Source organism: Kwoniella newhampshirensis, chromosome 12 (genome assembly GCF_039105145.1).
Source record: "Kwoniella newhampshirensis strain CBS 13917 chromosome 12, whole genome shotgun sequence".
Taxonomy (NCBI): Eukaryota; Fungi; Basidiomycota; class Tremellomycetes; order Tremellales; family Cryptococcaceae; genus Kwoniella; species Kwoniella newhampshirensis.
Window position 1 is genome coordinate 1,014,213 of NC_089965.1, and position 14,666 is coordinate 1,028,878.

A 14,666-nucleotide genomic window follows, 5' to 3' on the forward strand; every position below is an offset into this window, starting at 1 on the left:
TCCTGTATCAGTTCCGAACAGCCGATGAATGAGTTGACCCCTCACGTCAAAGTATCCCGATTGGAAAGCTTCAAACCCACCTTCTGGACATTTGCTCTGACATTGTGTAAGACGATCTTTGCGAAGAACGAAGAAAATCAAACACCAACATCGACCATGTGTCTGAACCCTGAACCACGTGGCAGATGTCATCACCGTTCCAGCTCTCAACCCATCCTCGCCCGGTATCTGTCATCTCTTGCCATATCACTTCGCACGACCAGCAATTCAAAGGGCATACATCGAACTGGTAGAAAGCTGCGACAACGATGTCGGCTTCAACACCTAATACCCCGCCCAAGAGACCGGCAAAGCGGGATACGAGCGGCTTGACACCTGGTTTCAAACCTCGTGATCCCGCTATCGACCGAGCTCTACAGCTGTCCACCTTTGAGAGCAATTACAGCGTAGAGGACTTCATAGGGACGTTGAGCGAGAAACTCATCTCGGAATCCAAGGCGGATCCCGGTCGTAAGTCCCTTCTCTCTTCCCTGTCGATCTATCCTTCGTCATGACGAAGATCAGACTAGCTGACGTTGTGATGGACCATAGCCTTCAATCCGAAGCCGTTCTTGCAGACCTTTTCACCGGCACTGGACTCCCTGCTCGCTCTACGGTCTCAGGTAGCAGAGAGGACAAAGAAGATGGAGACAGAAGTGAGAAGAGCCGAAAGAGAGTATGGGAGACGGTTGAGAGAGCTGGATGGTGGCTTTGAGGTGTGTCCAGACCGGGTGACAGAATGAGCACAGCTTGACATGAAATACAGGCTATCGGAAGCTCGTTCTCGAATCTCGAAAGTAAGATCACCGACGTGGGTCGAACAGCTGTTCGCATAGGTAAGCTTTCGATACAGCGAAGAAAAGAGATACTGAACGTCATTATAGGCGAGCAACTGGAATCATTACATCAAACCAGATCTACAGCTCAATCGACATCGCTGCTTCTCTCGTACTACCTCTCTCTCGCGCACCAGACATCCACCACACCTGACCCATCATCTTCAACCGCATCTGCCACACCGCTGGAAGCTCTATTTGCGACGCGTACATCTCGAGACGGTCGAGCGCGACTCGCCATCATTCTCCGTCGATTGATGGCTGTAGCAAAGGATGTGGCTGACAATGCGTCAGCCGCGGTGGCAGAAGCAGAAGCTAGCGGGACTCCCAAAGAAGCGCATGGGGATGGCGGTGAGAGCTCGACCGCTGAGACAACAGTCAGTCAAAAGACCATTCTCAAACGGAGAGTGGAGAAGGAGAAGGCGGAGAGAGTGAGGGATGAGATTGAGAGATATTGCGAGAGATTTGAGAAGGAGGTCTTGAGGCTGTTCGATAGAAGTTATAGGAAAGGTGATCCTAGGATGATGGCCGTGAGCAGCTCTCACGTACTCGTGCAGGTCTGAAGCTGATCCATACCCCTAGCACTGCGCCAAAACTTTGCAGGACTTCAATGGAGGATCTTCGTGTGTTCAGATATACGTCAACCAGCACGACTTCTTCATCTCCAAGGATCGACTGCTTGAGGAAGCGGGCAAACAAGATGGAGCAGAAGGTGAAGACGGGGGACCGAGGCACTTTGATATGTGAGTCTAGCCAATTTTCAGGTATTCAATGTACATATAGTAATGACTACTCTGGGATAGATGGGCGACAATAGGTGACCCTGATGCGCCCGCGCCGACAAACGAACCAGGCATGGAAGCGCTGTTCAAAGAAATCAGAGTGACAGTCAGCCAGGAAGCGCAGATTGTCAAAGCAGTCTTCCCAAATCCCAGCGCTGTGATGCAGGTCTTCTTACAGCGTGTTTTCGCTCAAGTGGTAAGTGAGATAAATGCGTGGCAACCGGTCCGGGCCTGTACTCATGTCTTGCGTAGATTCAACAACATCTCGAGTCTCTTCTGTCACGTGCAGCTACTATCTCCACACTAGCTGTACTTCGTGTTCTGCATCTTACCCACGCGATATGTTCTTCACTAGTGGAAGACCTCAAAACGTACGATGCCACTCTAGGCTCAGGAAATACTGTCACGTCTAAAGCTGCCACAGCTGCCGGCGGACCTTTGTCAGCGATGCTCGATCATGCGCTGGAAGAGATGTTCGTGCCGTGGCTCGAGGGAACCAAATATCTTGCGAGCGAGAGCAAGAATCTGGTCGAGGTTTATGCGGGTCTACTCAGTCGTTACACTCGTTATCATGTGGGTGATTAGCCCTTGGCTTCTGTAAAGATTGCTTACAGGCGGGACTTCAGGAGACTGTCCTAAAGGCTAAACCTAACTCCCTTCTCGACAAAGTCGTCCATCAGCTTTCAACCAGCAGTACTGCTGCTACGTCCTCTTCCACAGCTCAAACTGCAGCGGCAGCGATATCAAAGTACGCCAACCTCTTCACATCGTCCAATTCATCGTCGTCAGCGAAACCGAATGTAGGGTCACCTATCATCGCTTCGAAAGCAGCCCCGCCTCACCTGCGTCCTGGCGGAGGCGAGGCCTCTGGGGCGGCAACGCCTTCGGGTCGACCGGGATTGCAACGCCAGGATACACTGAAGGGTGAAATGGTCAACAAAGGCTTAGAAGAGAAGGTTTGGCCGACAGATGGTCTGTTGACGATAGAGATGGCGGAGAGGATGTTAAAATGGCATGCGGAAGCAGTAGGTAGAGCAGTCGAGCTGAGTCCCCCAGGTGATGTGTGAGTTCTCGCCGTTGTTGTCATGAAGCTGCGCTGATGAGGTTGTACAGCGGAAAGAACGCTCTAGCCTTATTAAAAGTGCTTTCAGAGGCTGTTGGACGTTCCTTTGTAGAGACAGCATTAGACTCGTGAGTCTAGGATTCCCTTTCGTTGCTCACAGCGCTGATCTCACTCCACCTGTAGTGCGCTGTCGAAACTGGAAAATTACGATACAAAGGGAGAACCAGACCTCGCTCCACTGAATGTTCTGAAACCGGCCGATCATATATGTCACTTGTGGCAGAGATATACATCTACTGCCCTGTTTCCGCTAGCAAGTTCGGTTGTAGCGATCAGACGAGAAATGACGACTTTCAATTCCCACAACGTTGTGAGGATGGAGGGGAAGGTGAACACGGTGATACGAAAGGCGCTGGATAGTAAGTCAGACGGAAGAAGCCTAAGACCGTCCGCCTAAACAACCATGTACCGTACTGCTAGGTATTCTCAACTGGCTCGCTTTCCTCCTCACGAAGCAAAAGAAGAACGATTACAGACCGAAGAACGACGAGCTGTCTTTCGCCAGGACAATCACAGAACCGTGCGAGCTGTGTTGCGAATTCCTGGGAACCGTCAAAGATGCTGCCTTAGAAAGTTTGACTGGCAAGAACGCAGAAGCGTTCTTGACGGAAGTGGGGGTAGCATTCCACAGGTAAGTCGGGATGGCGGATACCGCTAGCAGGTTGAGGAAACGTTGACGCGTAGCGCTGGATATAGCTTACTGCTCGATCACTACAAGAAGTTCCCAGTAAATCCGACCGGTGGACTGATGTTGACCAAGTAAGGGGATGTTTCCAGAATGGTTACATCACGCAGCTAAAAGATGTCTCCAGGGACCTCGCGTCGTATCAAGAAGCTATGTCAGCGTACAATATATCTGCGATCAACGACCGATTCGACATGCTTCGACAGCTCGGCAACTCTTTCATTGTCCAACCCAATGTCTTGAAATCGTATATGACCGAATCGCATCTAGGTCGCATCGATGCTCGATTCTTGAGACCATACTTGGCTCAGCGTTCCGACTACTCACAATTCTCGAGAAGTCTGCAGCTCGATGACGGACTACCTGCAGGACACGTCGACGAAACCGTCGTCACTTCTTCACCTGCATTGTCATCATCATCGGGAGGTGGCCATGGACTCGGTCACTTACCCGGACATGGTCTATTTAAGGGATCGAGACTGAGCACCATGAGCGGCGTCGCTGGAGCTGGAATGGGCAAACTAAAAGAGATGTTGAAGGAGTTCGAGACTTATACTCCGGAAGAGTTGGAAGCTTTGAGAAAGGCTGGAAGGAAGGATGTACAAGGTGCTGGTCAGGGATACAAACCGACGCCAATGTACTACATGGCTATGCATTGAGGGTTTCAGATGGATGACGAGGGCAGGGAAGACTGTGCGTATGTTGAAGCTGTATTACATGTGCTATGCATTGTTGTGTTGCTCCTGCTATCACGCTGCTCCTTTCCTACCAAGTCTTTTTTTGTGACATTTGTTTGCTCAAGCCGAATCATGCCAAATATGTACATTATTTGTTAAGCTGTCTCGTATATACATTTTCTTGTCCTGTGAATGACCTGGTTCCTCCTATCTGCTCATTTGCTGTTGACCGTCGAGACCTTGTCCTCTTACAACGGCTCCGTACATAAAGAGGACTCGGCATTCCCGCAAACCGTCCCAAAACGACTTAGCTCCTCTCACCATCCCCCGGTCTCCGTTACCCGCGCATCTCACTTTTTCCCAACAATGTCCCGGACCTCACCCGGATCTCTCAGATCGTCCGCCTCCTTCCTGACTGGATCCACATCCTCATCGGACTTCTCATGCTCCTTATCTCGCCTCAGTCCAAAAGGCTCTATCAGAGCTTGTAATTGAGGCCAAAGCTTTTCGACAGCAGTCAGATCAATCGTTTTCGAATTCGTTTTCATAGTGGGCGTCAAGGCCGGAACGATCGAAGAGCCAGCGGCGGGAGAAGTGGTGATGATCGTAGAAGAAGTAGAAAAAGAATTTTGGTCAGATTTTTCGTCCATGGGAGGAGGAGATTTGAGACCCGCTGCAATAAGTACCTCGTCGGAAGATGAACCACTTAGCGAAAATAGTGAATCCGGGTATGTTTTGGAGAAGTACTAATATGGGCGTAAGGTGGAAGGTTAGCTGAGGACAGAGGGCGTGACATCATTTTAGGAGAGGAGGTCGCACTCACCTGGAGCAGAGGGGCCGTCGATTCGTAGTAAGCTTGTAATCGTTTAGAAAAAGTTTCCTGTGTTTTCGAAAGTCGGTCAGTCAGTCAGTGTACGACACTTGGAGCAAAATCCTTTCAAGAGCCGCGTTCCACGAGGACAGGACGATGGGATAACAAGTTCTACAGCTGTGGACATGGGCAGAGATGTCACTCTTGACAGGTGAATGACCGTCCTGCTTCGCACAAGAACAAGGGACTTTCAATGAGAACAGGAAAACAGGAGAAATGGACCCACAGGGGTGTCGTCAGGTCTCTTACTCAACGGCTCGCCCGTCACGTCGTCTTTGCCAGGAACTTTGGGAGCCGAGTAGGTGGTATTGTAAACCCGTCCGGAAGGTAGATGCACCCATCGAGCTGCGATTATTTATGGGGAGTCAGCAAGTTTGATTCCTCCGGAGATGGCTCGAATCACAGGCGGAGGTCGCTGGCGAGAGAGATTTTACGTCGACATACCGGATATCCGAGCCATGATGACAGAATCGGGAACGTTGAGATGTACAATCATATTGAGCGGTCGGTTCTGCCGTGACAAGAACGTCAGCTGATGGGCAAGATTCCCATACAACGATTCGTACAGCTCACCTCCTCATTCAGTACTTTATCGAGCAATTCGCCTTGATGTAATGTCCGTGGGAAGCCATCAACGATCCAGCTCTAGTATGAAAAAACAAAACGGTGAGCTACGCCTCGAGCAAAGCGGTATGCGAAGTTAGACACCGCTCACCTTGCCTCGTAATCTATCCAGTTCAGCTTTGACGATCTCCAACATCAATTCGTCGGACACAAGACCTGAACATGAGAAGTTCCGCAGAGTCAGCGTATGGTCGCGTCAGGCAGCCGCTCGAAAGAGCCAGATGAAGTGCTCAGGAGTGGGTTGAGAGCAAAGGAACCAAAGACTCACCTCCGGTCGCTACGACTTGCTCGGCCTTGCGACCCACTTCAGATTTGGCAGCAATCTCTTTTCGGAGCACGTCACCGGTCGAGACGAAAGCTATGTCATAATCCTTGACCAATCTATCGAGATTTAGTAGTCACCACATCAGTTGTCGTGACATCGTACAGTGATGATGTAGTTGTACATACCTTGCGCTTAGTGTTCCCTGTTCCATTTTGCTCTTCGTCAGCGAACGTCAAAGTGAGACAGAGGCAAGGCAATTCGTGCTCACTTTGCCGCTTCCCGGTTTACCAAATACCAACATCCTCAGCCCGCCTTCTTCGACACCCTCATACTGCTCGCTTCGAGAGTATTCGACTGCTTTCCTGAACTTGTCTGCTAGGGAGTTGAATGTCTCGGATATGGTCTCGGTAGCTGCAGTGAGAGGATTGGTGGTCTCCGAGCTTGTGCTTGAGCCTGAGCTCGAGGGGTTGGCCGGTCGTGACCGTGCGAGAGAGGTTGAGAGATGTCGGTGGAGGTAGATTCGAGATGGGGTAAACGCCAGGGGTCGTAAAGTGAGAAGCGATGACATGTTGAGCATACTACAGCACCTGCAGCCGGCGTCGTGCTCGAAGTGTTGGCCACGGACGGGTTCACCCCTTCTTTGTGCTTTTGACAGTCGAAGCGGAAGAGGAATGAGGAGGACTAACAGGGATGATGATGATGGTGAGAGACTTCACGTAACACTCAGCACACCACTCGAGCGGACCGCGCCCTCATTTTGACTTTTGACATCATCAATCATGTCATTGATTCCACACTTCGCTTGGGTCTCTGACTAACCTCGAGAGGTCGATAATCAGCTCAACATGGTCAACGAGTCAGACTCTTACAGACCAGATTTCTTTCCCAATGCTCAGTTCTCGGCTAGAGACTTACAAGTGCGTATCGTGTCAACTCCGATCCGTGTTCATGACTGACTTTTCCGATTAGCGCCCGACTTTCGGTCGTCCTCAAGATGTCAGAGGAGGAAACGTCAAGCATGTAAGGGGTATCGCATGGTCCTGCGATGGGAGGCGAGTCGTGACTGGAGGAGAGTACAAGGAGCTACTGGTATGGGACGCAAAGGCCACGGTATGTGCAGCAACGGAAATGTCCAAAGGGAATCCGGACCAATCTAAAGTGTCCTCTTTTTGGCTTGTCCAACGTCAGATCGATGCAAAAGCTTCGACATCGTTGCCTCCTTCGTCCTCAAAGCCCAATCCTCACAACGGACATGTTGGAGCTGTCGCTTGGTCTCCGGTCGATCCGAATATCCTTGTATCAGGAGATAAAGGTTCCTCAGCGGGTGGAACCATCGCCATTTGGAATTTGACCAGTACGTTGATCGACATCATTTTTCATCTTTATCCTCGGACTACCACTCCACCTGGTACCTTTCGACAATGGCCAGTATCTGCACTGAAACATGTCGCTGTTATTTCGCCATCTCTGTGTAGCACCCACGACTCCCGTTACAACATTCAGAATCACTGGCGACGTCCTGCACATTGCGTTCCATCCTTCTGGACGTCATTTCGCCGTAGTATGTCCTATGCGAAGTCGCGATGAGGTCTATTTCTACTGGCAAACTACCGAAAATGGGAAAGACACATGGAGTAGGCGAGAAGATATCGGGTTAGGTGGACCTGCTGGAGATATTGGTTCTGAAGAGGTATGTTGTGTGCCATAGCTCATTCTCATTCCCTCTCGACTCCGAGGGGAGGCAAGGTGGACTTGATCCTGTCAATCTGGAGGATAGGATGAAACCGACCAACCGATTGACTGTCCTTTGATTGATCATCTAGATCAATAGTCTACGATTCACGAATAGCGGTAAACTCGTTTGTGCAGTGTCGAACGACGGCTCGATCAACGCCTGGGTATATCCCTCAACACTGCAATTCGAGAAAGAAGAACTACATCCGGAAACTGGCAGTATCGAAGGACGATTACAGATCAATGAGAGTGGACCATCGACGTCACCTTCAAGTCCGAAGGCAACGGCGGACGACGATGCTCCTTTGACTGGGAAGAGTCGCGCGGCGAGTCCAAGAGAAGGAACACCAGATGAGGGGGGAAGAGAGGGGGCGACTGGCGGAGATGTCGACATGGATGAGGGTGTCCAGGGACAGGAGCAAGCAGAGGATAGAGTCGATGTGATAGAAGGCGAAGATGAAGGCGATGTGGAGAGAGAAGGAGAAGAGAAAGCCCCAGGGAACGGAGGGGTTAACAATGACGAAGAAGAAGAAGAGGCTGCGGCAACAGAAACACAGGGACAGGATGTGGAGATGGCAGAACCTTCATTACCTGAAACGAACGAGAACGAAGTCGAAAACAAAGTCGAAGCCGAAGCTCCGTTATCAAATGAAACAGAACCGACGATTCCCCCGCCTTCAGCTGCTCCATCGCGTCGTCCTTCTCCTCCAGCCACAACGATCTCATCCTCCAATCCGCCGGCTCCAATCGTTACCGAAAAAGCACAGCCTCGCGCTAAGCAGTTACAGCGCTTCAGGCATTCTGTATGTCACAGTGCCAGTCTTCTCAGCTTGGGATTCGACCCACGAGGAAAGTATCTCGCTGTCGGAGGACAGGATGCGCTGTTGAGTATGTTCGATACCAGGGACTGGATATGTGAGAGGACTTTCGATGTCTGCACGTAAGTTTGACGTGACACAATTGATTCTTTGTGAGTTTTGACAGAAGACAGAAGCTGAGCTGGGCGCACACTCCTACTAGCGCTGCGATTCGACATATCGCATTTTCACAAGACGGTGAACTGATTGCTATGGGAGGGGACGATGTCTTCATCGCAATAGTGGGTACTCGTCCCGCGTGTCGCGACATGTCGACTTTTGCGTGTTATGATGGCTGACGTTGTGGGATAACAGGTGTCGGTACATACTGGCTCGACGATTGCTAAAGTCCCTATTCAGGGGATGTTAAATTCCTTGGTATGGCATCCGAAACGGAATTCGTTGGCGTATAGCACAGGGACCAAGACGAGTGTACCGGTATGGCATGTAGTTCATCAGGAATGATCATGCATGGTCATGTGATATGACTGTAGCGTACGGGTGGAAAGTGAGCGTGCGTACATACGCAAGGGGGTATATTCATGTGGGACCTCATCGCTTTTTCAATCCTCCTCGTGGTTAATTCTATGAGACACAGATTCCCTGTGACATCGCTTTAGACAGTTCCCATCCACTGCTCAAGGCAATGACTTTGACCATGTCTTATCCACCTTGCGCATCCTCCGTCGGCTCTGCCAGTCCCTTCTCTCCTTCTTTGACCCCTCCGATACCTGCTAATCTCGCTTTGGGAGAGATATCAAAATCGAATATGCCCAGGGGTATCCCTATACTAATGATGAAGTTCGGTTTATTGGCAGTGGCCACGACCCTCGACTCGATAGGTGCTGCAGCAAGTAAGATGTAGGCTTGTTCGCGAGTGTAGCCGAATTTCCGAAGGTACGATATCGCCTGGAACGCGGCCGAACGATAGGCGATCTTGTGTCAAGTATAGTATCAGTAGATGTCAGAACGATGAGGGATGGCATGACTCACCGATCCACTTTGATTACTTTGTACACCGTCCGGTCCCACACCCAAACCCGTAAAACAGATCCTTTCTCCATAAATCGGCTCGCTCGGACTGGTCGTGAACATGGGGGCTTTCAGACCTAGTTGTGCTACGCCATCGGGGATGATGTTGACTCGGAGGGTGATGATACCTGCCATCTCTATGGCGGTGGTGGGTTCGCCGTCTGATTGACAGAAATGGAGGTCGCCGACGGACAAGGAGGCTCCGGGGATGTATACGGGCTGAAAATTGGACGTGGGAGTCAGTATGGGCCATCCATGTGAAAGGGTTTCAGGCAGCGTCTCAGGCTCCACTAGACTCAGGACGAACATCGTTCAGTGACGGTAGAACATCGAGCTCGCGCGCAAAAGCGAAGCGAGAAAGATAGGCTCTTCGGGCGGGCTGTCGTACGCCGGGCAGGATAAAAAGAGACGAGGGTGGATGGGATATGACGGGCGAGAAGTCCCCCAGAGACCAGAGCGTAAAGACAAGCACATCACACTCACCAAATACATCTTCGAGCCCACAGTAGCCAGACCAATATCGATATTGCCACCATGTTCTCTCCCCGGGCCCGTCCTCGCCCCTTCCTCATAGATCCGCCTTCTCAAGCCCTCCGCCAGATCCTGACCGACATACGCACCTCTGACCTTGGGCAGACTGACACCTGCTCCTCCAACTGTGGTAGATTCGAGCTCTGATTCTCTCCTGTGCCATTCGGCTAGTAAGTCGTGTGAGGGGGCTGTTCCGAGGATACCTGGGTGAGGTCGACCTTTGAACTTTACGTGTGGGACATGTCGTGATGATGTATGGTCGCCTGAGGGGCAATGATGGTAGAATCAGCCTTTGATCGTGGATGGCTCCGCATTTCCTGCCCATCGTCCTTACGGACTCCCTGCGCTATGTTGGGGTACACGTACACAACCAGTTATAGGAGATGGTAGTCTGCTCCGGAATTCGCCAAGAGCCAGATCCAGTCCTGATCGACCGCCGCCAAAGAAATTCCTCTTCTCAACTCACCGTCGAAATCCCAAATACTCTTTGTGACTCTAGTCTCCCCCTCTCCACTCTCCTGATCCGCATCCAGACTTCCCAGCCCTTGCGCCGTACAACACCACCCCCACTTGTGCTCCCCTTCGAAAGGTCTCACATCCAAGATCTCAACCTCCAATACGTCCCCCGGTCGAGCTGAAGGGACGTCGAATGGGCCTGAGACATGGTGGTCCGAGTCGTGGTTCAGATGGAGGATGTCGTCTGCGTTGTCGTCGTTATGGACTTGGGAGCCGGAGTAGTCGAGACATTGGACTTTGAATGGCTGAGAGAGGGGGATGGAGGCGATGCATCTGTTGTAGCGAGGGTGGGTTAGCGGTGTGAGTCACGTCAAAAGGTGGGCAAGAGTGAGGAACCAGTTTGGCTTAGGGGTGACGGCTGATAGAAAGGGGAAAGGACTCGAAAGCGGATCACGTATACAACAGGTCTGCAACGCGCAGCAAGGTCTAAAACATTGGCCTCTCGCGTTGCAGGAGGTCAGAATACCCCTTACCCCGAGATTCAGCAGGAGTGGGAAAGGACCGGATCATGAGGACCAGGTTCGCGCTCGCGCTCGCACTCACGGGATCTCAGGATGCCATCTCGTATGTATGTTCTTCTGTGCTGCGCCGGGCTTCGAAGGGTCCACAAAGACCAATGTCGGAATTGGATCGGGTTCGAGATGTGATGTCGAGTCAGGAATCGATGGTTCGATCAGTCTTGAGTCGAGAGCGGTCGACATGGTGTGGAGATCTGTCACCTGGAGGCAGGAGACTCATGCCCATATCGAAATCATACGACCCTCATTGAAGGTCGTCGTACCCCACACGAGGCTGCTTCGTATTGTTAGTATTGGATTTCAAGGTGAATACGACTTGACCTCTTTGTGTTTGTTATTCCATCCGCGCTGTTACATGTACGCTCTTCCACTCGGAACTGTCGTCCGCAAGAGATTATCAAAAATCCCGACTGAGATACCGGTGCCTGATCAACTCGTGAATACCAGAGACATTATCTTTCTTGCCACACGATGGATGCATGATGATCATGAGCTTGTCATTTTCACTCCGTGCGCTGTGACCTTGTCACCTGTTGTCCAGACAGTCATGCGACGACGATATGAGCCTTTTTTTAGGACATCGAAAAAGTCCCAATGATGAAACTACGAGTACAATGTCCGTCATTCACTAGACCTGACCTCACCCATCCCCCACTCAGAAGAAAGCCACGGACAACCCTTCCCTCGTCATCTTGTCATGCCAATCCGGTAATCTCCCCGTTTCATCCACTTCCTCCCATAACTTCTCCACCAGAGCAATGTTATCCAACCACACCCTCTCCGGACCGGGTCTCGTGAGATGTTTCATCGATCTGTTCCGATCAGCTTCCGTCAGACTCAGCGTCGCTGCCAAGAACGCTGGTAGGGCTATGAAGCCGAACAGATCGCCGTTGGGTAACTGGCTGATGGAATCCAAGAGACTCAGGATCTCCTTCTGGCTCTTTCGAATGACCGGATGTAATCCTCCCACTCTGTGGACCGATTGGTAGAGCAGGATCAAAGCTGATAGACGCCATAGTTCACCGGCGATCGTACGCGAGACCAAAGCGGCAGAATCGACCGAATCGGTGATTATGAATGTTCGAGATTGCCATCCTCTCAGAGCAGATTCGATCTCTTCCGCATCGGCCTTGACCTTGGCGGTCACTATCGGAGATGATGAAGAGGACGAATATTCCGCGCAGAGATTCACGATTTTCGCAAGAAGAATCACAATGGAATCGGGTAGACCAAGATACGTCGCCCATGGTTCTTCATCGCCGGACAACGGGAGCGAAACATCTGCTGCATGGTCGCCGAAGCCAAAGTTGAAGCTGCATTCCCATGACACGTTTGTCAGTCAGAGAACCACACATGCATCATGACGGCGGACGGCACGTACATGGTCTTCCTGCCTCGCTGAACGATGCAACGACTGATATCTGACAAAGCATACAATCGAAGCGAGAACGTATCATGCGTTCTGAGAGTCGAAAGGGTGAGAGGCGGTCGATTCTTCCCCATAGCACTTCTGACGAGACGGTCACCCAGCGCTAGCATATTATACGAGGGCGCTGCGCCACCTCTTATGAACTCGACGAGCTGGAGGTCGATCACTCCCCATAGTCTGCGTAGCGGGATCAGCTAGATTTTTACCTAATGTATACCCTATACCCTGGACGATTCGTCCCCAAAACTCACAGATCAGATAATTGCGCTTGTTCGGTAACTATGACCTCCCTCAACTCCTGAATCGCATCTTCGGTCCATTTCGTGCTTTCCAGATCCGCTGCAAAAGGCGTCGAGACATGATCCACATACAACCGTATCTTCTTGCTCGCATTTCCAGTCGACCCATTTATGCCTTTGTCGTGGTTCTTAGTCTTGGTTGCGGTTCCCGCTTGACCATCTATGATACCTGCTCCTTGCCAAGCCATCTCGACGAGTTTGGGCTGCGGTTGATTGGCGTTAACGTCCTGCGAGTCGGATGCGAAGAGAAAGATGTAGGCTGCCGCGACGGCGTAGCGTACATTACGCATCACACCTGGGTACCGGTCAGCTGGTCTCCGTCATCAGTGTCCTATAGCGTAGAAGGACAACCCCGCGTCGTCCAGATCAGACTCACTATTGTTGTCGTTCAAGGCGAGGATACGAGCTCTAGCGTAATCTCTCGTTGTAGAAGGTATCCCCACCAACCAAGACTCCACCACTCGTGCGTCTATTCTCCGTCACTCTCCCATCAACAAAGGAGCAGCTCCATCAGCAGAGAATACACTCACAGATCTCAGCTAGGGATACACCCTGTCTCATCGGTTCCTTACTGTTGATGAAAACTAGTCTCGAATTACCTCCAGTACCGCCACCGCCACAACCAGCAGCGGCGCTCGATGAATGATGTGCATTGCCATTCGTTTGATGTGGACTCTGAACGAACGAGAGTCCCAGATCACTCCACATATCGTCGGTCGTATTCCAAGTCAGAGTTGCCGAATCGATGGCCAACGATCCGTCCGTGTTCGTCGTCAGATGAGCAGACAGTTGCGCAGCGGTAGTCGTGGCGGACACGGACGATTGTGTGAGGGATGACGTCCAGTCGTAGGATGGTTGGGCAAAGGGAAGAGCGGAGAAGATAGAAGTGGTTATTGGATCAGGAGTGGGATGATTGACGATGTTGGTCCACTGGGCGTAGTTGGAAGCAGTGATGGATGGGTCGAAGGTGGACGTTGTACTTGTATGTGGTAGAGGATTGGAGTCGACAGGGGAATTTGGAGTGTTGACGAACGTTGTGGACGAAGAACAACTTCGTTGAGCGAGTATCGTTAAATCAGAACCGATCGCAGACTGGGCAGGAAGCTGAGATACCCCCATTCCATCTCCTCGACTTAGTCTAGCAGGCCCCACCTCGTCATTCCCTGACACTCGTCTCACTCCCCTCCCAATGGCGGCTCCCAGGGATGGCCCAGCGACTGAATCACTCGAAGGGCCGCCTGTTCGTCCTGCACAATCGAATTGACCCGCAATACATCGTTGACAGAATCCTTCGGGCGTCCAATCCTCATCGCATTTCTTCCCTCTCCTGTGCGAGCGAGCGAGTGTTGTCAGTCAGTATTTGGGCTCCACCCCTTCCTCTAAGCCTTCGGATCGAAGCCGAATATCTTTTATCGATACGAGAGCAAACATACCTCTTACAGGTCCCACCTGAATTGCATCAAGTCAAGAACTATCAGTAAAATCTCTCACCCACTGAGTACCGCACGACTCAGCACTCACATCCAGTCCGTGACCGCTTGAACGGTCCCGCTCTTCTCCTAATTCTCTTGGTCGGAATTTGACTCTGACTAGTTGACCCGGCCTCCCTCTCCCCTTCCCTACCTTGACTGCCATCCCGAGGAGGATCCTCATCTGCTGCTCTACTTTCACCCGAAGCGATCGACATCTCGTCCAATCTGTTGGGTCAGAACCGAAAGTCGTATCCTTCGCAATGCTATACGCCCTTGATTGTCGGACCGACCCTAACCCTAGTCCACGGATACTACCGTGACTACTTCCTTGCAAGATGATGATGATGTAGAACACGAACCGCTCTCCAGAGCTGTT

At 51.4% G+C, this 14,666-nt stretch overlaps 5 protein-coding genes across 5 annotated transcripts; 2 read left to right on the plus strand and 3 right to left on the minus strand.

Annotated features, from left to right (window-relative positions):
* Positions 1-308: 308 nt before the first annotated feature.
* On the plus strand, positions 309-4,124 carry IAR55_005951 (uncharacterized protein; the record flags this gene model as incomplete). The annotated part of the gene is made up of 13 exons (XM_066949038.1): positions 309-510; positions 592-755; positions 806-875; positions 924-1,405; positions 1,458-1,618; positions 1,679-1,853; positions 1,910-2,230; positions 2,284-2,720; positions 2,771-2,848; positions 2,904-3,139; positions 3,201-3,411; positions 3,477-3,539; positions 3,593-4,124. The coding sequence occupies 13 exons, from the start codon at positions 309-311 to the stop codon at positions 4,122-4,124; spliced, it is 3,132 nt and encodes a 1,043-aa protein (XP_066800811.1).
* A 368-nt stretch (positions 4,125-4,492) lies between these two features.
* On the minus strand, positions 4,493-6,470 carry IAR55_005952 (uncharacterized protein; the record flags this gene model as incomplete). Its single annotated transcript, XM_066949039.1, has 9 exons — positions 4,493-4,888; positions 4,966-5,022; positions 5,240-5,358; positions 5,458-5,524; positions 5,587-5,658; positions 5,729-5,793; positions 5,906-6,018; positions 6,088-6,104; positions 6,171-6,470. The coding sequence occupies 9 exons, from the start codon at positions 6,468-6,470 to the stop codon at positions 4,493-4,495; spliced, it is 1,206 nt and encodes a 401-aa protein (XP_066800812.1).
* A 277-nt stretch (positions 6,471-6,747) lies between these two features.
* On the plus strand, positions 6,748-8,958 carry IAR55_005953 (uncharacterized protein; the record flags this gene model as incomplete). The annotated part of the gene is made up of 7 exons (XM_066949040.1): positions 6,748-6,819; positions 6,872-7,012; positions 7,091-7,256; positions 7,378-7,592; positions 7,726-8,576; positions 8,657-8,735; positions 8,809-8,958. The coding sequence occupies 7 exons, from the start codon at positions 6,748-6,750 to the stop codon at positions 8,956-8,958; spliced, it is 1,674 nt and encodes a 557-aa protein (XP_066800813.1).
* A 198-nt stretch (positions 8,959-9,156) lies between these two features.
* Positions 9,157-11,273, minus strand: IAR55_005954 (uncharacterized protein; the record flags this gene model as incomplete). Its single annotated transcript, XM_066949041.1, has 5 exons — positions 9,157-9,429; positions 9,487-9,744; positions 10,009-10,319; positions 10,523-10,845; positions 11,116-11,273. The coding sequence occupies 5 exons, from the start codon at positions 11,271-11,273 to the stop codon at positions 9,157-9,159; spliced, it is 1,323 nt and encodes a 440-aa protein (XP_066800814.1).
* A 472-nt stretch (positions 11,274-11,745) lies between these two features.
* Positions 11,746-14,505, minus strand: IAR55_005955 (uncharacterized protein; the record flags this gene model as incomplete). The annotated part of the gene is made up of 7 exons (XM_066949042.1): positions 11,746-12,403; positions 12,472-12,696; positions 12,771-13,113; positions 13,195-13,287; positions 13,349-14,145; positions 14,252-14,267; positions 14,340-14,505. The coding sequence occupies 7 exons, from the start codon at positions 14,503-14,505 to the stop codon at positions 11,746-11,748; spliced, it is 2,298 nt and encodes a 765-aa protein (XP_066800815.1).
* Positions 14,506-14,666: the final 161 nt, after the last annotated feature.